The sequence below is a fragment of the Coffea arabica genome, chromosome 4e (assembly GCF_036785885.1).
Source record: "Coffea arabica cultivar ET-39 chromosome 4e, Coffea Arabica ET-39 HiFi, whole genome shotgun sequence".
NCBI classification, from domain to species: domain Eukaryota; kingdom Viridiplantae; phylum Streptophyta; class Magnoliopsida; order Gentianales; family Rubiaceae; genus Coffea; species Coffea arabica.
Window position 1 is genome coordinate 16,161,241 of NC_092317.1, and position 16,045 is coordinate 16,177,285.

At 34.0% G+C, this 16,045-nt stretch overlaps 2 protein-coding genes across 5 annotated transcripts; both read right to left on the reverse strand.

Annotated features, from left to right (window-relative positions):
• Positions 1-4,695: 4,695 nt before the first annotated feature.
• Positions 4,696-9,856, reverse strand: LOC113741745 (calmodulin-binding protein 60 A). 4 transcript variants are annotated; one of them, XM_072047726.1, is made up of 8 exons: positions 9,222-9,855; positions 8,999-9,089; positions 8,072-8,139; positions 7,840-7,949; positions 7,471-7,752; positions 6,080-6,240; positions 5,463-5,561; positions 4,696-5,324 (listed from the first exon to the last, which is right to left on the reverse strand). In XM_072047726.1, the coding sequence occupies exons 1-8, from the start codon at positions 9,317-9,319 to the stop codon at positions 4,887-4,889; spliced, it is 1,347 nt and encodes a 448-aa protein (XP_071903827.1). In that variant the 5' UTR covers positions 9,320-9,855; the 3' UTR covers positions 4,696-4,886. The 4 variants fall into 4 exon arrangements, with proteins under 4 accessions (XP_071903827.1, XP_027125158.1, XP_027125155.1 ...); XM_027269357.2 differs by having other exon boundaries at positions 5,481-5,561; positions 7,471-7,949; positions 9,222-9,856; XM_027269354.2 differs by having other exon boundaries at positions 7,471-7,949; positions 9,222-9,854.
• Positions 9,857-12,828: 2,972 nt separating this feature from the next.
• On the reverse strand, positions 12,829-15,471 carry LOC113741815 (UDP-glycosyltransferase 74B1-like). Its single transcript, XM_027269458.2, has 2 exons — positions 14,744-15,471; positions 12,829-13,769 (listed from the first exon to the last, which is right to left on the reverse strand). Exons 1-2 carry the CDS (start codon positions 15,380-15,382, stop codon positions 13,023-13,025), a joined length of 1,386 nt encoding a protein of 461 aa, XP_027125259.1. The 5' UTR covers positions 15,383-15,471; the 3' UTR covers positions 12,829-13,022.
• Positions 15,472-16,045: the final 574 nt, after the last annotated feature.

Genomic DNA, 16,045 nt, shown 5'->3' on the forward strand with positions numbered 1-16,045 from the left:
AATTCAGTAAAAGATCAATAAAAACTTAGTTCAAAACATCAGAAACATCAAAAGAGAAAAGCATTATGAACAAGAATCTCATCAATCTTACCAAAATCTTCTACTTGTTAGAGTTAGTATCATGTCTAACTATCCACATGCATTTCATGCCTTTTTTCATATTTTTTCTCACATAGCAATCACTTTTCATGTGACCTTTTTGACAACAGAAATTACACATAACTAAAGAGTTATTTATATGAACAGATTTAATAAATCTTACTTGTCTTCTCTTCTAAATAGCAAATTCGTTGGAATTAGAATTCAACATATTCTTTTGAAAACAGACTTGTTTCTTGTGTTTAACCAACTCATTTAGACCATCCATTCTTCTTTTCAAATCACCTTGTTCCTTTTTGAATAATTCACAAAGTTTTATTTTTCTATCAAGCTCAAAGTGTAAAGCAGTCTCACTCTTTTTGAAGTAATCATTTTCAGCTTTCAACTTGTTATTTTGTTGAAAAAGATTTGCATTATCTTGAAGCAAAAAACTAATTTTCTATTTTAACTCCTTGTTTCTAGTATAGGATTCTTTCAAACTATCATGCAATTTTATAATGAAAGATTCAAGATCATCATCAGTTTCATCATCACTTTCAAATTGAGAGTTACAAGATGTTACCTCATCATCTCCAATGGCCATAAAAGTCAATTGAGCAGATTCTTCATCCTCTTCAATTTCACCATCGGAGTTGCACTCATTCCATGTGAATTGAAATTTGTTGAATCTTGGTTTTCTTCCTTCTTTCTTCTTCATCACTGGAAACTCACTTGCATAGTGTCCAGGTTGCCCGCATTCAAAGCATTTATCTGCTTGCTTTTTATTGAACTCTATCTTCCCTTTGTTTCTCAAATTGTTGGACTGATTCGGGAAGGAGTTGCTAGGTCCACTTTTTCTGAATTTTCTCTTGTTGAGTATTCTTTTGAAGCCTCGTGTGATGAGTGCAATATCACTATCATTACCTTCCATGTCATCTTCACTCACGGAGGCTGGATCATCTTCATCTTGTGAAGCCTTCAGAGCAATATTCTTTCTTACTTTCGCATCCTCCTCCTCTTGCACTTTGGATTTAAGTTTCAGCTCATAAGAGGTTAGAGAATTAATAAGAGATTCAATAGGCATAGTATTCAAATTTTTAGCCTCCTCAATAGCAGTCACTTTATTTTCCCAATCATTGGACAAGGCATTCATGATTTTTCTATTTTTTTCACCTACAGAATATTCTTTTTCCAGCATCTCTAAGTCCTTAATGAGGTCATTGAATCTACAGTACATCTCATCAATGTTTTCATGAGGTTCCATCTTGAACGATTCATACTTGGTAACCAGAATGGATTTCTTTTGTTATCTAACATTCTCACTACCTTCATGAATTTCTCTCAGTTTATCCCAAATTTCCTTGGCTGACTTGCAGCCTTTGATTCTAATAGATTCATTTGAGTCTAAAGCACAATATAACACATTCATGGCTTTAGCATTTAAGGTGAGATGAGTTCCGTCTATAGCAGTCAGTTCACTTCTTGTTTTTGGTCTAGATCTATGAGTATTTTCATCTATAAGAGAGGCATCATATGGACCTTCACTAATAATAAACCACAATTCAATATCAATAGATTACAAAAAAATAATCATTCTTTCTTTCCAACTCACATAATTTGACCCATTAAACATAGGTGGTCTAATCACATAATGTCCTTCAAAAAACATAGCATTATTGGTTGTCATTTTTACTCCCAAGCCGATTGAGCTTAATCTCTAGGAGACCAAGCTCTGATACCAATTGTAAGGATCGAAGACAACCAAGTAAAAGAGATAAACAATGCAAAGATCATAAACGTAACAGTAAGTAAATAAAAAGGAAGGAATTGCAAACCAATTAACTACCCAACTCCTCTTGAGCTTGTAGATTAATTCAGACAAGCTACTTCAAGTTGATGAATAACAATCACTCTTGTGTACAAAGGAAGGTTCACCTCCTCCTTGCCCCGAACTCCACTCGGTCAAGCCAGGACGTTTTACTATCCCTCAGGACAACCCTCACAGAGCTACACTCATGAAGTATTCACTCACAAATGAAAAGCTTACAATGAACCTCACACCACTAAGACTACAAATCTTCTTTGAAGAGTATTTTCTCACTAAAATCACTCTAGATCTTTTGTATCTTCAGTGTGTCAAAATTGTTTGAAGTATCTGACCAACCACTATTTATATAGGATCAAGAAAGTGCCTCATTAATGCTTCCAACGGATAGAAAGTAGCGGAAGAGTCAACTAGCCGTTGGAGTATCGGACGTCCGATGCTTGCGTCTGATACTGTCGGACGTCCGATGCTTGCGTCCGACAGCAGGCGGTGAGTCTGAAAAATCTTCTTCAATTCTATCGGACGTCCGGTGCAAGCTCTTTGTGCGTCCGACAGCAAACAAAGAGATTTGAGAATTCATCTCGTTTCTATCGGACGTCCGGTGGAGACATATTCAGCGTCCGACGGTTTCGTCGACTTTGAAGGATCCTATCGGACGTCCGAAGCATGCGTCCGAAGTTGTGCAATGATTATCGGACGTCCGGTACTGTCTTCTTGATCGTCCGACAGGTTCAACATACTCTGTCTTTTTCAAATGTGCTTAATCTTTGAACCTGATTTGTTTCATTTCTGAAAAAGCCTTTGAGGAGATATTAGCAACATCCATTTGTTTTGTAATCATCAAAAGTTAGGGACCAAGTTAGGGACCAATGATTATCGGACGTCCGGTACTGTCTTCTTGATCGTCCGACAGGTTCGGCATACTCTGTCTTTTTCAAATGTGCTTAATTTTTGAACCTGATTTGTTTCATTTCTGAAAAAGCCTTTGAGGAGATATTAGCAACATCCATTTGTTTTGTAATCATCAAAAGTTAGGGACCAAGGTCAACAAGAATCAATCCCATCTTTTTCTGTTCATTTTTTATCCTTATTTTTCATATTATCAAATTTTGAGTGTTCTACTTTTGTTTAAAAAAAAGTAATCAAACCCATCTTTTTTTTACCCATTTTCCCTTAATTTTCATATTTATTGTTTCTAATATTTCATTTGGACAGTCTTTAAGTGTTTTAGTTTTGGTAATAATTTAAGAGTTTTATTGTTGTTAACAAGAGTCAATCCCTTATACTGCCACCCACTTTTTCTCCTTAATTTTAGTATAAATTGTGTTTAATATTTAATTTAGCCACCTTTGGGAGTGTTTTTGTTTTGATAATAATTTTGAGCGTTAGCTTCTAAATTTTTTATAATTGTTAACAAGAATCATGCCTATCTTTTCCCACCATTTTACCCCCTTAAATTTTGTAATTACTGTGTTTAATATAATTCAATTTGAGCAAATTCTTAGCAATTTACATTGGAAATTACTTAACTTTTAACTGTTTTATTTTCATCAACAATAGCTAGTTGATGCCTAAAAGGATTAAAATATCTCCAACACTTACACATAATATGATTTATAATTTTTAAAATTTTAAATTTATCAAATTTTTTAATAAACTGTATGTAATCCCGTTCAAGAAATAGGTTAAGAACTAGTATTTATATAATGTAAAGCACTCAAATACATACCTATCTATCTGTCTGTACTCTTTATAAAAGTACAGTGGGTCTAGGTAAATTAAATTAGAGTGTAAGAAGGACGAAATTTCATATAAGGTAAAATGGTTATAAAAATCAGCTTTTTAACTTTTTTTTTTTAAGGACACCTATGTATTTATTAAAATGACTTTTTAGCAGTAAATAAGAACACATGAGTTATTCTAAATAATCTAATTTTCAAGAATCAATTTTACAAAAACAGAATCTGTTGAGAACATGCCCTTAATTTTCTATTATGCTCAAGATATCCGTCTCCCTAATTATTAAATTTATTGTACTCTAATGGTAGTCAATAACTATAGCACTCGTGAAGAAATAAATTGAAAACTTAATTAAATTTGAGTTATGAAGACTTTAAACAAAATTAAACACTCCAATCTAATATGTCTCTTTGCATTCCATCTTCATTTTTATTTCAATCTAAAATTTTTTATTAGTCACAATCTAATTCAACTTTCAAATTATCAAATTATTACTATTGATACCAAAACAAGGTGCTATTAGAATAATGGAGTTTTTGTCAAGTTTGCTTTGTGTTAGAGTCTGCCCAAAAAAATAATTGAAAAGAAAAGAAAAAGAAGAATTCAATTGTCTTTACAAATGAAATTTCAATTGTCAAAAAATGAACTGATAGACAGAAAAAATTGTATATGTGGTAGACCATTAATACTCTATTATTAACAGAAATAACATGGAAAAAAATGCAAAGAGCAAAGAATATACTATACATTCGCCTACAAAATTATCGCCACCTCTAACTTTACACTTCATCTGCTCCAAGAATCAAATTCCCAATATCATAAACATCCATCTTAATTATAATCTCTCCACAAATAAATTTTGTCTAATTTAAATGACTAACACCTATGTGAAGTAAACCAGAAAGCAAAAAAAAATAATGGCCAGATTAAAAATTAGTGTTTTAATTGAAATAGCACTAATAATCATTAACAACTAACTGAAATGGCACTTCAATCATTTACTCATAAAAAACTGGAAAAAAATCCACTAAAACTGAAAATAAAATCATAAAGTCAAATGAAGGAGAGCAATGAATTAATTAAAAAAATTGAAAATTTTAACTCAAATAACATCAAAGAGAACACCCACATCACAAAAAGGGTACACAAAAACATCAAAGTAATACTTAGAATCTATAAAAAAGAAATTACACCATAGCTAATAACTGGAATTGCATTTGTAACGCCAACCAAACAGTTGCTGTTAACGGTATCCTTTTACTTCTTTCGCCTTAGATTTTCTTGCGACCAACTTTATTATAGAAGAAGACCATCTCCAGACACTGAATAGCATGTTCCATCTCCTCCGACCATTACGAGGCGGATGCCTCAGAAAGCCACTAACAGCAGTATGCAGACCAGTGGATGGCCCCAAACTTGAAGAATCAACAAATTGTAGGTGCTCATCTTCGTAGAAAGCTGGAGTCATGGAGTCTATGTCACATATCATGTTGTTCGTGACTTGGCCAGGAATGTTCAATGGGTGGTCAAATATAATCTCCATAGAGTCCACAATGGGAAAGTCAGATACATCCAGGCCGGTTAAAACCCCAGGTGAATCCATGGATGGCATGATATTACCATCAAAAGGGATTCCTTTGTCTTGATGTACAGATGCTACTAACATATTGCAAGCATCACCCTGTCAATACATATTCATAAACTGCCATAAGATTGAGGTACAACAAATGGAAAAGGAAAAGAGAGAGAAAGTGAAATTGGTTTTTATGAAGTATTCTGTAATCTCTTCTGGTAGATTATATAACATAGTTACACATACTGGTGCAGGGGCAGGAACCTGTCCAACTATATTATCAGGTTTGCATGTTTTAGCGTGTCTCACTGTGGCCTCCCACTTCGGTTCAGGTAGACGTACTAGCTGTCAGTTGTACAAAATAACATGCATTAATTCTAAAATGCAGAGTAAGAAACTTTCCAACTATTCACAAGATCTTGAACTTCATCCACTCAACTATTGTTAGGTTAGCTTACAAAAAAGCAATAACAAGCATTAGGTTTGAAGGAAAGAAAAGGGGTCCAGCATCTAGCTGAAGTGTTATTACAGTAGCATTTCTTTTTGGGCATTTATTTGCTATCTTAACATTATCCTAGACAGCACATACCTTGTAGATTACCAGTAAGTAGTAGCAGAGTTTCATGCGAGAGAGCAGCTCTCATTTTCAGTGATAAGGACAAATCAAATATAAAAGCTGGTGGCGAAAGAGGACAGTGATAGAGTTTTAGGTATGTAAAGTTTTACTAGTTGACATAGTCATAATGCTATAAATAGTATGTTTAAACTGGTCATGTTGAACAAGAAGATATGGTGAATCATGTATGCACCCAATAATTTGTTGCAGAGTGCCTGTATAAATTAAGTAAAGGAATGAACTTTACGCGTTTGAGCTCTTGCGGGTCTTTTGAGAGTCGAGTCAGGAAATCCTTCACATAGTTCACCTTTTCCCTCTTCAGACGTTTATGGGTAGCACCATTTTTCGCAATGTTCACTAACCGCCAAACCTCATCAGATGGAGATGGGGGGTAATGCTTCTGGTTATCTGCAGAAACAGCATTTAGCAGATGCAGAAGTTCTTATACTCGTCATCCAAGTTTTCTATTTGTTTGATTTGCAAAACAGGATAGTTCTCAAGATGCTAGATCGTTTATGTCCTGTTTTTCAGCAGAAGATACACCTCATACGTCAAAGAATACAGAAGTGCCAGAGAACAAATATTTTTCCAATTTAGAACTGAGTTACAAGTATCAGCTAAAAAATATGCCACCAGAAAAGCTTACAATATTGCTTTGTTTTCAGGAAAAAAAATGGAATTCACAAATCCTCTAGGAAATCAAAAAGCAATCCAATAGGTCTTTGTCAATCCCTGTCATACATTTATAGGCATTCTCCAACTGTCATGATTCTCAACCCTCTTTTCATTTCCTTTCGGTTAGGAAATTGGTTTAATTTCTTTTAAACAAGTTTCTTGTTTTGTGTGGAAATAACTAGTTTTCTAATTGGTTTTAGTTATTTGAAATAGTAGCCAAGAAATTTCCTATTTTGTTTAGGATTAGAAGTTATTTCCTATTCTATGCAAGTTTAGGAATTAGAATTGGTTTCTTGTTGTTGTTTGGGTTTTGGTCAAATAATGTTCTCTATAAATAGGTGGATTGGTATACTACAAAGAGACACACAAGGACAACATGTAGCCTTATACATGAAGTGGGAGAGGGTTCTTGGAAGATGAGAGATGGTATACAAAGGTTGAACTTGGGTTTAAGTTGTATTCTTGTATAGGATTTTCCTCTCATAATAAAGAATGGATTTCTCTCTGTGGACGTAGGCTAAATGGTGGAGTCGAATCACGTTAAATATTGTGTATCGTCTATCTTTTATACTTGTGGCTTGTTTGCCATTAAATTGTTTTATACTTGATATTTCAATAATTATTTGTTCCTCGCTTGGATCCTAACACTTTCAACAACTAAAAACTTTATCTCTTCTACAGTATTTCATTTGATTTTGGTCTCTTCTGGTGTTAATCTCAAGTGACAACCTAACTTCAGGCCTCATTAATTCATCTTTTGACTCTTATATCAACATCTCAGATCAGTTTTTACAAGAAATAATGCCTTGTCCACAGTGCCTATTTACTTTTATCTTAAAGCAGTTTTCTAGTATAATGGCAGCCATTCCTTTGACAATGATTCATTTGAATTGGGTAAAATGACATAGTAGAGAGAGAAAAAAAGAAGAAAAAAAAAGAGAAAAAAGGACTAGGATCTCTTACATTTAATGCGATAGTCATGGACTTTGAAAGAATTTGTCTTCGCTTCTTTTACTCGACTGCCATCAAAAGTATCAACAACCCAAGCCCCTAGCTTGAAGGTGCCGCCGTTATAGTGTTGAGAACTTTTAAACATAACATCAGACAAAGACACAATTCCTTTATTCAATTCCAGTTGCAAATTTCCTGCGAGAACAGATTGTTTTCCTCTCCTGTCTCGAGCAATTTTACTTTGAAACTGTTCAGCTGTCCAAGCATCTCCTTTATCATCTCCCTTGAGAGCAACTATTTCCACTTTAGCAGAGGCTTCTCGTCCAAAGTCAACAACTGCTCCTGTACAATTATCAATCAGAGAAAGTTGCAAATTGTTACCTCCTTCTCCTTTGATTTGCTCTCCAGTTAGAATAGGAACGGAGATATTGCTGTTGAATTTTAACTTCATGCATCTTTGTTTGGTGTCCTGTATTGTCTTCTCAAGATTACTGGACAAGAAGCACAGACATGTTTGAGCTGTGATACTTACATAGACAATGTAAATGAGAAAACACTATACAACTATCATGTGCCAGGAAAGTCCAAATGGAGCTTTCAATTTGCTTCTTACCTCCTACTACTAACCAAAAGCTTCTCCACAGCCACTTCATGTTTATCTATTCTTTGACCAATAGCAAGCTTCAATTGATGCAAGAAGCATAAATCAGAACCAGAAGCATCTCAATATTATCATACATCCATTGGCAGAGTTCAAATTTGGGATTTTATTAGATCTCAGCCGAACAAGATACAAAGGTGAAAAGCTCTTCTGCTCACATGGCAACAAAATTTTTTGGGGAAATAAATATACTTCCACGAGTAGATATAAGAAGAATATTCATCAAGCAAGAAAGCAAAAAATTTCTTTGATTTGCAAGAAAGAAGAAATAATCTTGCTTTTCGATTTGCTGGAAAATTTTCTTGTTGTTTGCAATAACGATTGAATATATAGCATAAGCAAAGACTTCAACAACAGATGACAAGTACAGACCAACATGGAGCATAATAAGTAGTACAAGTACTTGGATACTACCTTTGGGATTTCCAATGAGAAAAAATGAAATAGAAGAGACAGAAATAATAAGCAGCTAGTCAGCAAGTGGTTCTCTTCATCTTTTAGGTAATAATCTTCAATTTTTAGCAACTATCTATATTAAAGTAATAATTATCCAATTTTTGTTTGTTTCTTACTGCTTCAAGTTCACTATTCAAGAAATGCACAGATGTACAGAGCTACCTTTGAACTCTTATAAGCATTATACGTTTCCTTTTCCAGAGATCCCTATTAGAGTACAAAAGTAAAGAACGAACAGAAAAAGACGCAAACGTTCATAACTTTGGTGGGGAAAAAAGGCAGACAGCTGAGAACGAGAAAATACCTTCAAATATGTTAGGCTCAATTCCAAACCAAATCATGAAATCACTATCATATGCATATCATAAGCTATTTCTACATGATGCAGCTCACAAATATGTTCTTGGCCAAAATCAAACTTACAATTCTTTGATTCATCTCCTCGAATCCTTGCTCCTGAAGGTTTCTTATATTGTTGAATTTCTGATTCACCATATCCTCAAGTTCTTCCAACCTATCATTTCAATTAGACAGCAAAAGCCCAGAACGAACAAAAAATTCACAAGCACAGTACAAAAATTAGAACTAATTTCAGTACTAAAGTATATTCATCAACAAAATTAAAGAAAATTTGATCTTCATTCACCTCTTTGAGCGCAAAACAGCCAACCCCTCGTAACTAGAACAGTTTCCTTCCTCTGATCCAGGCTTGCTGCTTTCTTCAGTCCGCCAGACCTGTGACATTCTTCTCGCTCCTTTTTTTTTCTGCTTTTGGTGAATCTGTCAAGGAATCCAAACAAAACCCAGATGGGGTCGTTATAGAAATTCTCAAAATCAGAAGAAAATCAAAACTTCTCACAATTTCAAGAATATCAGAAGAAGTTTGCCTTGCAGGCCTTTTATGGCAAAAGAAAAAGCTTCTTTTCTTTTAAGCAAACAATTGTGGCAATGCTGATTCAGTTTGCTTGTTTGACTTGCATATATAGAGAGACCAAAACAGCTAAAGACAAAAGGCCGTGTCATTGTGGAAAAATCGTTAAACTGTCCGTACTTCAACTGCCACGAGGGTTCTGTGCTGCTGTGTGCTGCTGTCTCTGTACAGTGTTTATTTATAATTGGACTGTGTTATCTCCCAGAAATTTGTCGGAAATCTACCGAGGTTTGAAGAATAAAGGATCACTGGGATTTGGGAGTACATGGAATTTCAGCTAAGCTTCCAAAGGCACTAATTGACCACCGACAAATTTGGAATTTCAACTCCCAACTTGAGGTAGCCCGCCATCGATGAGTACGATTTGATGTTAATTTTAATAAAGAATTGAATATGGATTTCTGTAGTACAATCCAACTAGACAAAAAAATGCTATTATTGGATTATGATCCCTCCTTTTGCTCTCTATTAAGAACTTATTGATGAAAATGCAAAAGAAGGTATTCTATTGGATTTGAACGCCTACTTTAGATCTTTTAACTACTTCTTTCCTTTTGCTTTTTTTTTAAAAAAATTAAAATGAAGATATGAAATTAAAGGAAAAAAATTGCTAAATAATGCTGCAGAAAACTGCAAGATTTCTTTAAGAAATTAGGGATGTGAGATTTATTAGACAGTATAGACACTTTGGAAAGGGCAAAAAAAGTATTATTAAAAAATTAGGAAGTGATGAAGTAACTTCTTGCAATGATCCCATGCTGAATTTGTGAAAACCGATCGCCTGATGTGGAAAGGACAACGATATGATATCATCTGAAAAGTACAAAAGTGGCATAAACATTCGATGTTTGGACTGAAGCGGTTGAGGTCGTTGAGTTACATGAATTTCCACGGAACATGCAAATTCACATTAAATATTACTCCGGGGAAAGAAACTATGCATGTAAAAGAACTTTGGCAATCAACGTTTATGCATATATTTCATGAAGTATTGTGTTTTGCACCGTTACTTTACACTTGCATCGAATTAATCCATTATTACATTGCCAAGTTACAAATTTTGGCACAAATTGATATAAATTTATTACACATAATCGCTATTTATGTTGAAAAAATTTGGAATATTATAAAGAGAAGAATCAATATTTATAAGGAAAGGTTAACTTTTGCATAATTTGGTGCTGGGATAAGGGGTAGTGTTCAAAAATGTTTACAAAAGGGAAACAAATGAGAAGTTACATCATCTACATATATATATATGTGTGTGTATGTATGTATATATATATGTACATATGTATGTGTATATATATGTGTGTGTGTGTGTTTGTGTGTGTGTGTATATGTATGTGTGTGTGTGCGTGTGTTAGGGTAAAAGCTTTCCGGCTGTACTTCTTTGACTATTTTCCCTTAACTATTGCATAATCTGGTATTAGGGTAAAGGGTAGCATTAAAAAGGGATAATATCATCTACAAAAGGGAAACAAATGAGAAGTTACACCATCTACATATATATATATGTGTGTGTATGTATGTATATATATATGTACATATGTATGTATATATATATGTGTGTGTGTGTGTTTGTGTGTGTGTGTATATGTATGTGTGTGTGTGCGTGTGTTAGGGTAAAAGCTTTACGGCTGTACTTCTTTGACTATTTTCCCTTAACTATTGCATAATATGGTATTAGGGTAAAGGGTAGCATTAAAAAGGGATAATATCATCTACAAAAGGGAAACAAATGAGAAGTTACATCATCTACATATATATATATGTGTGTGTATGTATGTATATATATATGTACATATGTATGTATATATATATGTGTGTGTGTGTGTGTTTGTGTGTGTGTGTATATGTATGTGTGTGTGTGCGTGTGTTAGGGTAAAAGCTTTCCGGCTGTACTTCTTTGACTATTTTCCCTTAACTATTGCATAATCTGGTATTAGGGTAAAGGGTAGCATTAAAAAGGGATAATATCATAAACCTCCCTTGAGATTTCTCCTAGTATCACTTGACCCCTAATAATTGTAAAAAGACTATTATATTAACCCTCACTTGTTACATAATTCATATATCAAATAAATGGAGCTCAAGAATAATAAAAAAAAAGAAACAAAAGTCACTTTGTTCTCTTTCTTTTTTCTCCAACATTCTCTATTACTCATTTTTTGGATGACCATGCAATATTTTATTTGTAAATTATAATAAATCGAATTTTGTTTAGCTTTTATATTTTGTGATGTGATAGAGTGGATATGATTTATTTGATTATTTTGAGTCAATTTTTATAATGATCAGTGCAATTTAAAATTTGTACATGGTTTGAGAAAAGGTTCAAAAAAATATATAAAATTCATAAGAAATCAGTTTTGAGCATATAGAGTTAAATTGGTGTAAGTGTACTTCTTTGAAAATATCTTTTTTATTTTTCAAATTTATATTTTTATGGGTTATAGCAATATGATGTGGTAGTACTACTAATAATTTTTCTAAACTGAACAAAATGGTTTAGAAATATTTTTATTTAGCAAGTAAAAGAATAGTTTAGGGTTTTAAAAGTTTTGCTACACAAATAACAAAAGTAAAGGAGATAAGTGATATTTTTAAAATCTTAAAGATATTAAGTGAAATTAAGAGAAACCTTAAGGGAACTATCTGGTATTATCCCAATTAAAAATGTTTAAAAAAGGGAAACAAATGAGAAGTCATGTCACAAACCAAACCGAGTTAACATACCAGTCATCTTGTAGACCTGTACAAATAGCAATATGCTAAACACCAATTATCAAAAACCGAAAGGGTTGCTTCCTTTTACAAAACATATACAAGATATTGAGACGAATCCTTAATATAGCTAGCATATCTATCATCTACGCTTGTGTTAATGATTCTTGCCATTTATTCATTGTTTTTATCTCTTTTTTTTGTTATAAGTAGAAGGTTTTAAATATAAAATCTCTTATTTACAATTCCTTCCACCTTATCATTTGACACATCTCTCTCCCATGCATTGGTTTTACCTGTCTGTTTGTCTTTAATTCGACGCCAAGGTGGCTGTGAAATGTTAGACAACGAGCTCAAGTTGAATGAAGTAGATGAATTGGGCCTCCACTATAAAATGTCATCAAAAATAAAGGGCTATAACCATATTACTATCCTAAAAATATTTAACCCCAGCTTGAGCTTCAGCCCTGTGGACCCTTGGGCTAGAAAGGCACTAAGGTGAAGAAAATTACAGTCCACAGTTGTTTATGAATTCACACCCCCACCAAAAAAAAGAAAAAGAAAAAATCTCACTGAGAAAATTACTTGAACCATATTTATCATAAATTTCAAGGTACTTTTATTTCCTTCACAAATTTTTTATAATGTAAAACACTGTGAAATACACATACATGCCTCACATACAAGGTACAGACATGTAAACACAACATTAGCTACTAAAATATATCTAGAAAACTATACTTGATTCCAACTTATTTATCTGAAACCAGATGATGTTATATGGTTATCTTATTGATTAAGCTTAGTTCCCTTCCCTTTGATCAACACTTCAACAAAATTGTTGATAGCAATATCTGAGCTCCCATCATTACAAACTGCCCTTTTAGCTTGCTCTCTCATCTTAGAGGCATTAATCCTAATTTCATCACTTTTTTCTCCAACCATTACCTCCCTTACACACCTCTCAATTTCTTCTCTTGTAACAATCATTTTATCATCCCTTTTAGCTCTCACTCCTACCCTCCAAACACTTTCAATAAATTTGGCATTTGTTGGCTGATCACTCCACTGTGGCAATGCCACCATAGGCACCCCAAGACTTACTGCTTCAAGTGTTGAGTTCCAGCCACAATGTGTCATGAAGCACCCTACAGATTTGTGAGCCAATACCTCCAGCTGATTACACCACTTCACAATTTTTCCAAATCCCATTTCATCATTTGATTGTAGAAATTCAGCAAGAAACTTTTCTTGCTCAGAGTCTTTGATTACCCAAAGAAAGTGATGGCTGCTGCCTTTTAAGCCACAGGCAATTTCTTCAATTTGCTTGATTTCAACATCTGCCATGCTCCCAAATGACACAAAAACCACTGATTTTGGTGCCTTTTCCTCTAACCATTTCAAATAGTGGTCACTTGGCTTCCACAGACTGCCTCCATAATCTGAGTCTCCTGCTATTGGCCCCTCTACATATGCGGATGGTACCATTGGTCCAACCATTTGTACTGGCCAAAGTCCTGTCAGGACCTTAGCCAACTTTTGGAGCATCAAAACAAAATATAATATATTGTGTCAATAACCAACAACGATAGCAATATTTGGTCAATTATTATATCTTGGTTAGTTGAAGTGCGATAAGCAATTGTTCATAGTGAGCATGCTAGCTTTTATTCAATCCATCCCATTGAAGAAATTCCATGTTTCTTTACAATAAATAAGCAATTAAAAATGAGATGCCATATTTCTCCATGAGGAGCAATTTCATCTTTCCACAATATTTTGATGTCTTGAAATTTAACAAGTCTAAGGAGTGCAGATTCCGAAGCTAAAATCTACCGTTTAAAATTGTTCATGATCTTCGTTGACTAGGAGTTTCATGGTAAAAAGCTTTTCTTTGATTTTTTTTTTTTTTTTTTTTTTTTGCGCGTGAAGGTGAAAAGCTTAATCAAGAACAGTAAGTTTTGACAGTAAAAAAGTTTGGCTGTTTCATTCTCATGCCTATTGTTCATATATATTAAAAAACTCCCATCAACTTTTCCAGGATCAAGAAAAAAGCATTCACCATAAAGCTGGGGTTGTGATGCTTGGTGACATTATTTTTGACCAAGTTATGTAACTAATAAGATTTTATGCTCCATTGCATTTGTTACCATTAAATTTTTGGCATCAATAGTGGCATAAGGATCAAAATTAAGGAAATCCCTTCACTAAATCCAATCCCAATTTGATTTTTCCAACAAAAGAACACACACCAATTGAAAGTTTACCAAAATTTCCCTTTGTCTATCTCAAAATATCGCTACTTTTCTCTGATCAATAAAATGGTTTAGTTTGCTGAAGAAAAAAAACAATATAAACTTATTGCTACTTGTCATGACTGACCTATCATTTTCCATGAATAACCTTTTCTCACATAAAAGTAATGCAGAACACAGCACTGTAAATATGTTGATGTAAAACATAAATTCATTTCAGACAAAAAGAAAAAAAAAATCATTTTAGACCGGTACCTCATTTTCCAGATCCTCAAATGAATTAGCAAAAACCCAGTCATTTTCATCCAGCCTTGCGAATATCCTCATGATTGATTCCAAGTATGCAGAATTATGAGAAGGGAAAGCAAGAAAACTAGGCAACTCGTCAAGCCCAAGTGGAGGAAGTCCAGGGATGGTTAGAGGAACTTTATCTTTCTCAACAGGAAAGGGGAGGAATCCTCTGTGGATTTGCCAATACAAAGAACAAACAGAGGCAGAATTTGTCAACAAAACAACAGAAAAAATGTCTAACTTTTTTGCCACGTCGACCGCCCAAAGAAGCAATGAATCGTATACAAGGCAATTGACAGGTGAATCACTAGTCTGATTCAGCTTCAAGATGAGCTCAGTTAGAGTTCTTGAACCCACTGTTTTGAATGATTCAAGGTAGTCTGCAACATTGGGAGCATCCCTGAATCCTCCATCGTCAAAGCCATCAGAGATTGGCATGACTTGTACACCTTTTGCAGTGATGAATTTAGCTGTGTAGGGGGTAGTGGCAAAGGTGGCTTTCAGTCCTTTGGAGGCTAAGCATTTGGCAAATTGGAGAAGAGGGTTAATGTGGCCTTGGGCAGAATACGTGAGGACAACAACATGACCCCTTGAATTCTCCATCTGCCTTGTAATTCTGTGTTAGCTAGTAGAGAAAGGAGAAGAGGAAAAATGTCGGGTTGAGAGAATTGGAAAAATGTCCAACTTTCTTAGGAAAGAAAACGGACAAAGAAGAAGAAAAAGTTTTGTTATGAAGGTATATATCTTGAATTTCTTCCCAAAGTGGAAAGGAAAATCCAACCATGTGGCAATAAAGCCAAGTGGCAAATTGAGAAAGGTTACGAGGAATCAACCTTTTTTTTTTTTTTTTGTGGTCAAAGGAATCAACCATTAGGGTCATAACAATTTGTCAAATTTGAGGTTTGAATGGATCACCTTGCTTTAAATAATCAACATTTATAGATACAATGAAATCTCTTTTTTTTTTTTTTTTGTCAAATGTCAACAATCTACAGCCGAAAACAAGAAAGGATCCATGTATCAATTCTAAAGTCCAAGCAAAGCCATTTCCCATGCCTTTCCGGGAAAGCACAATGAATAATAGTTATGGTTTAATGGTAGGGCGAAAGATATTCACTTCGAATTCGTATGAAAGTAGATCCATTAACACCAGTTCGGTTGTTCGTATTTCATTTTCTTATTCTTCTAGTATCTGTATAGAGTTGATTTTGTTATATCTTCTACTCTATTTTGATTTTTTTTCATTGGCCGTCTCAATAATATACA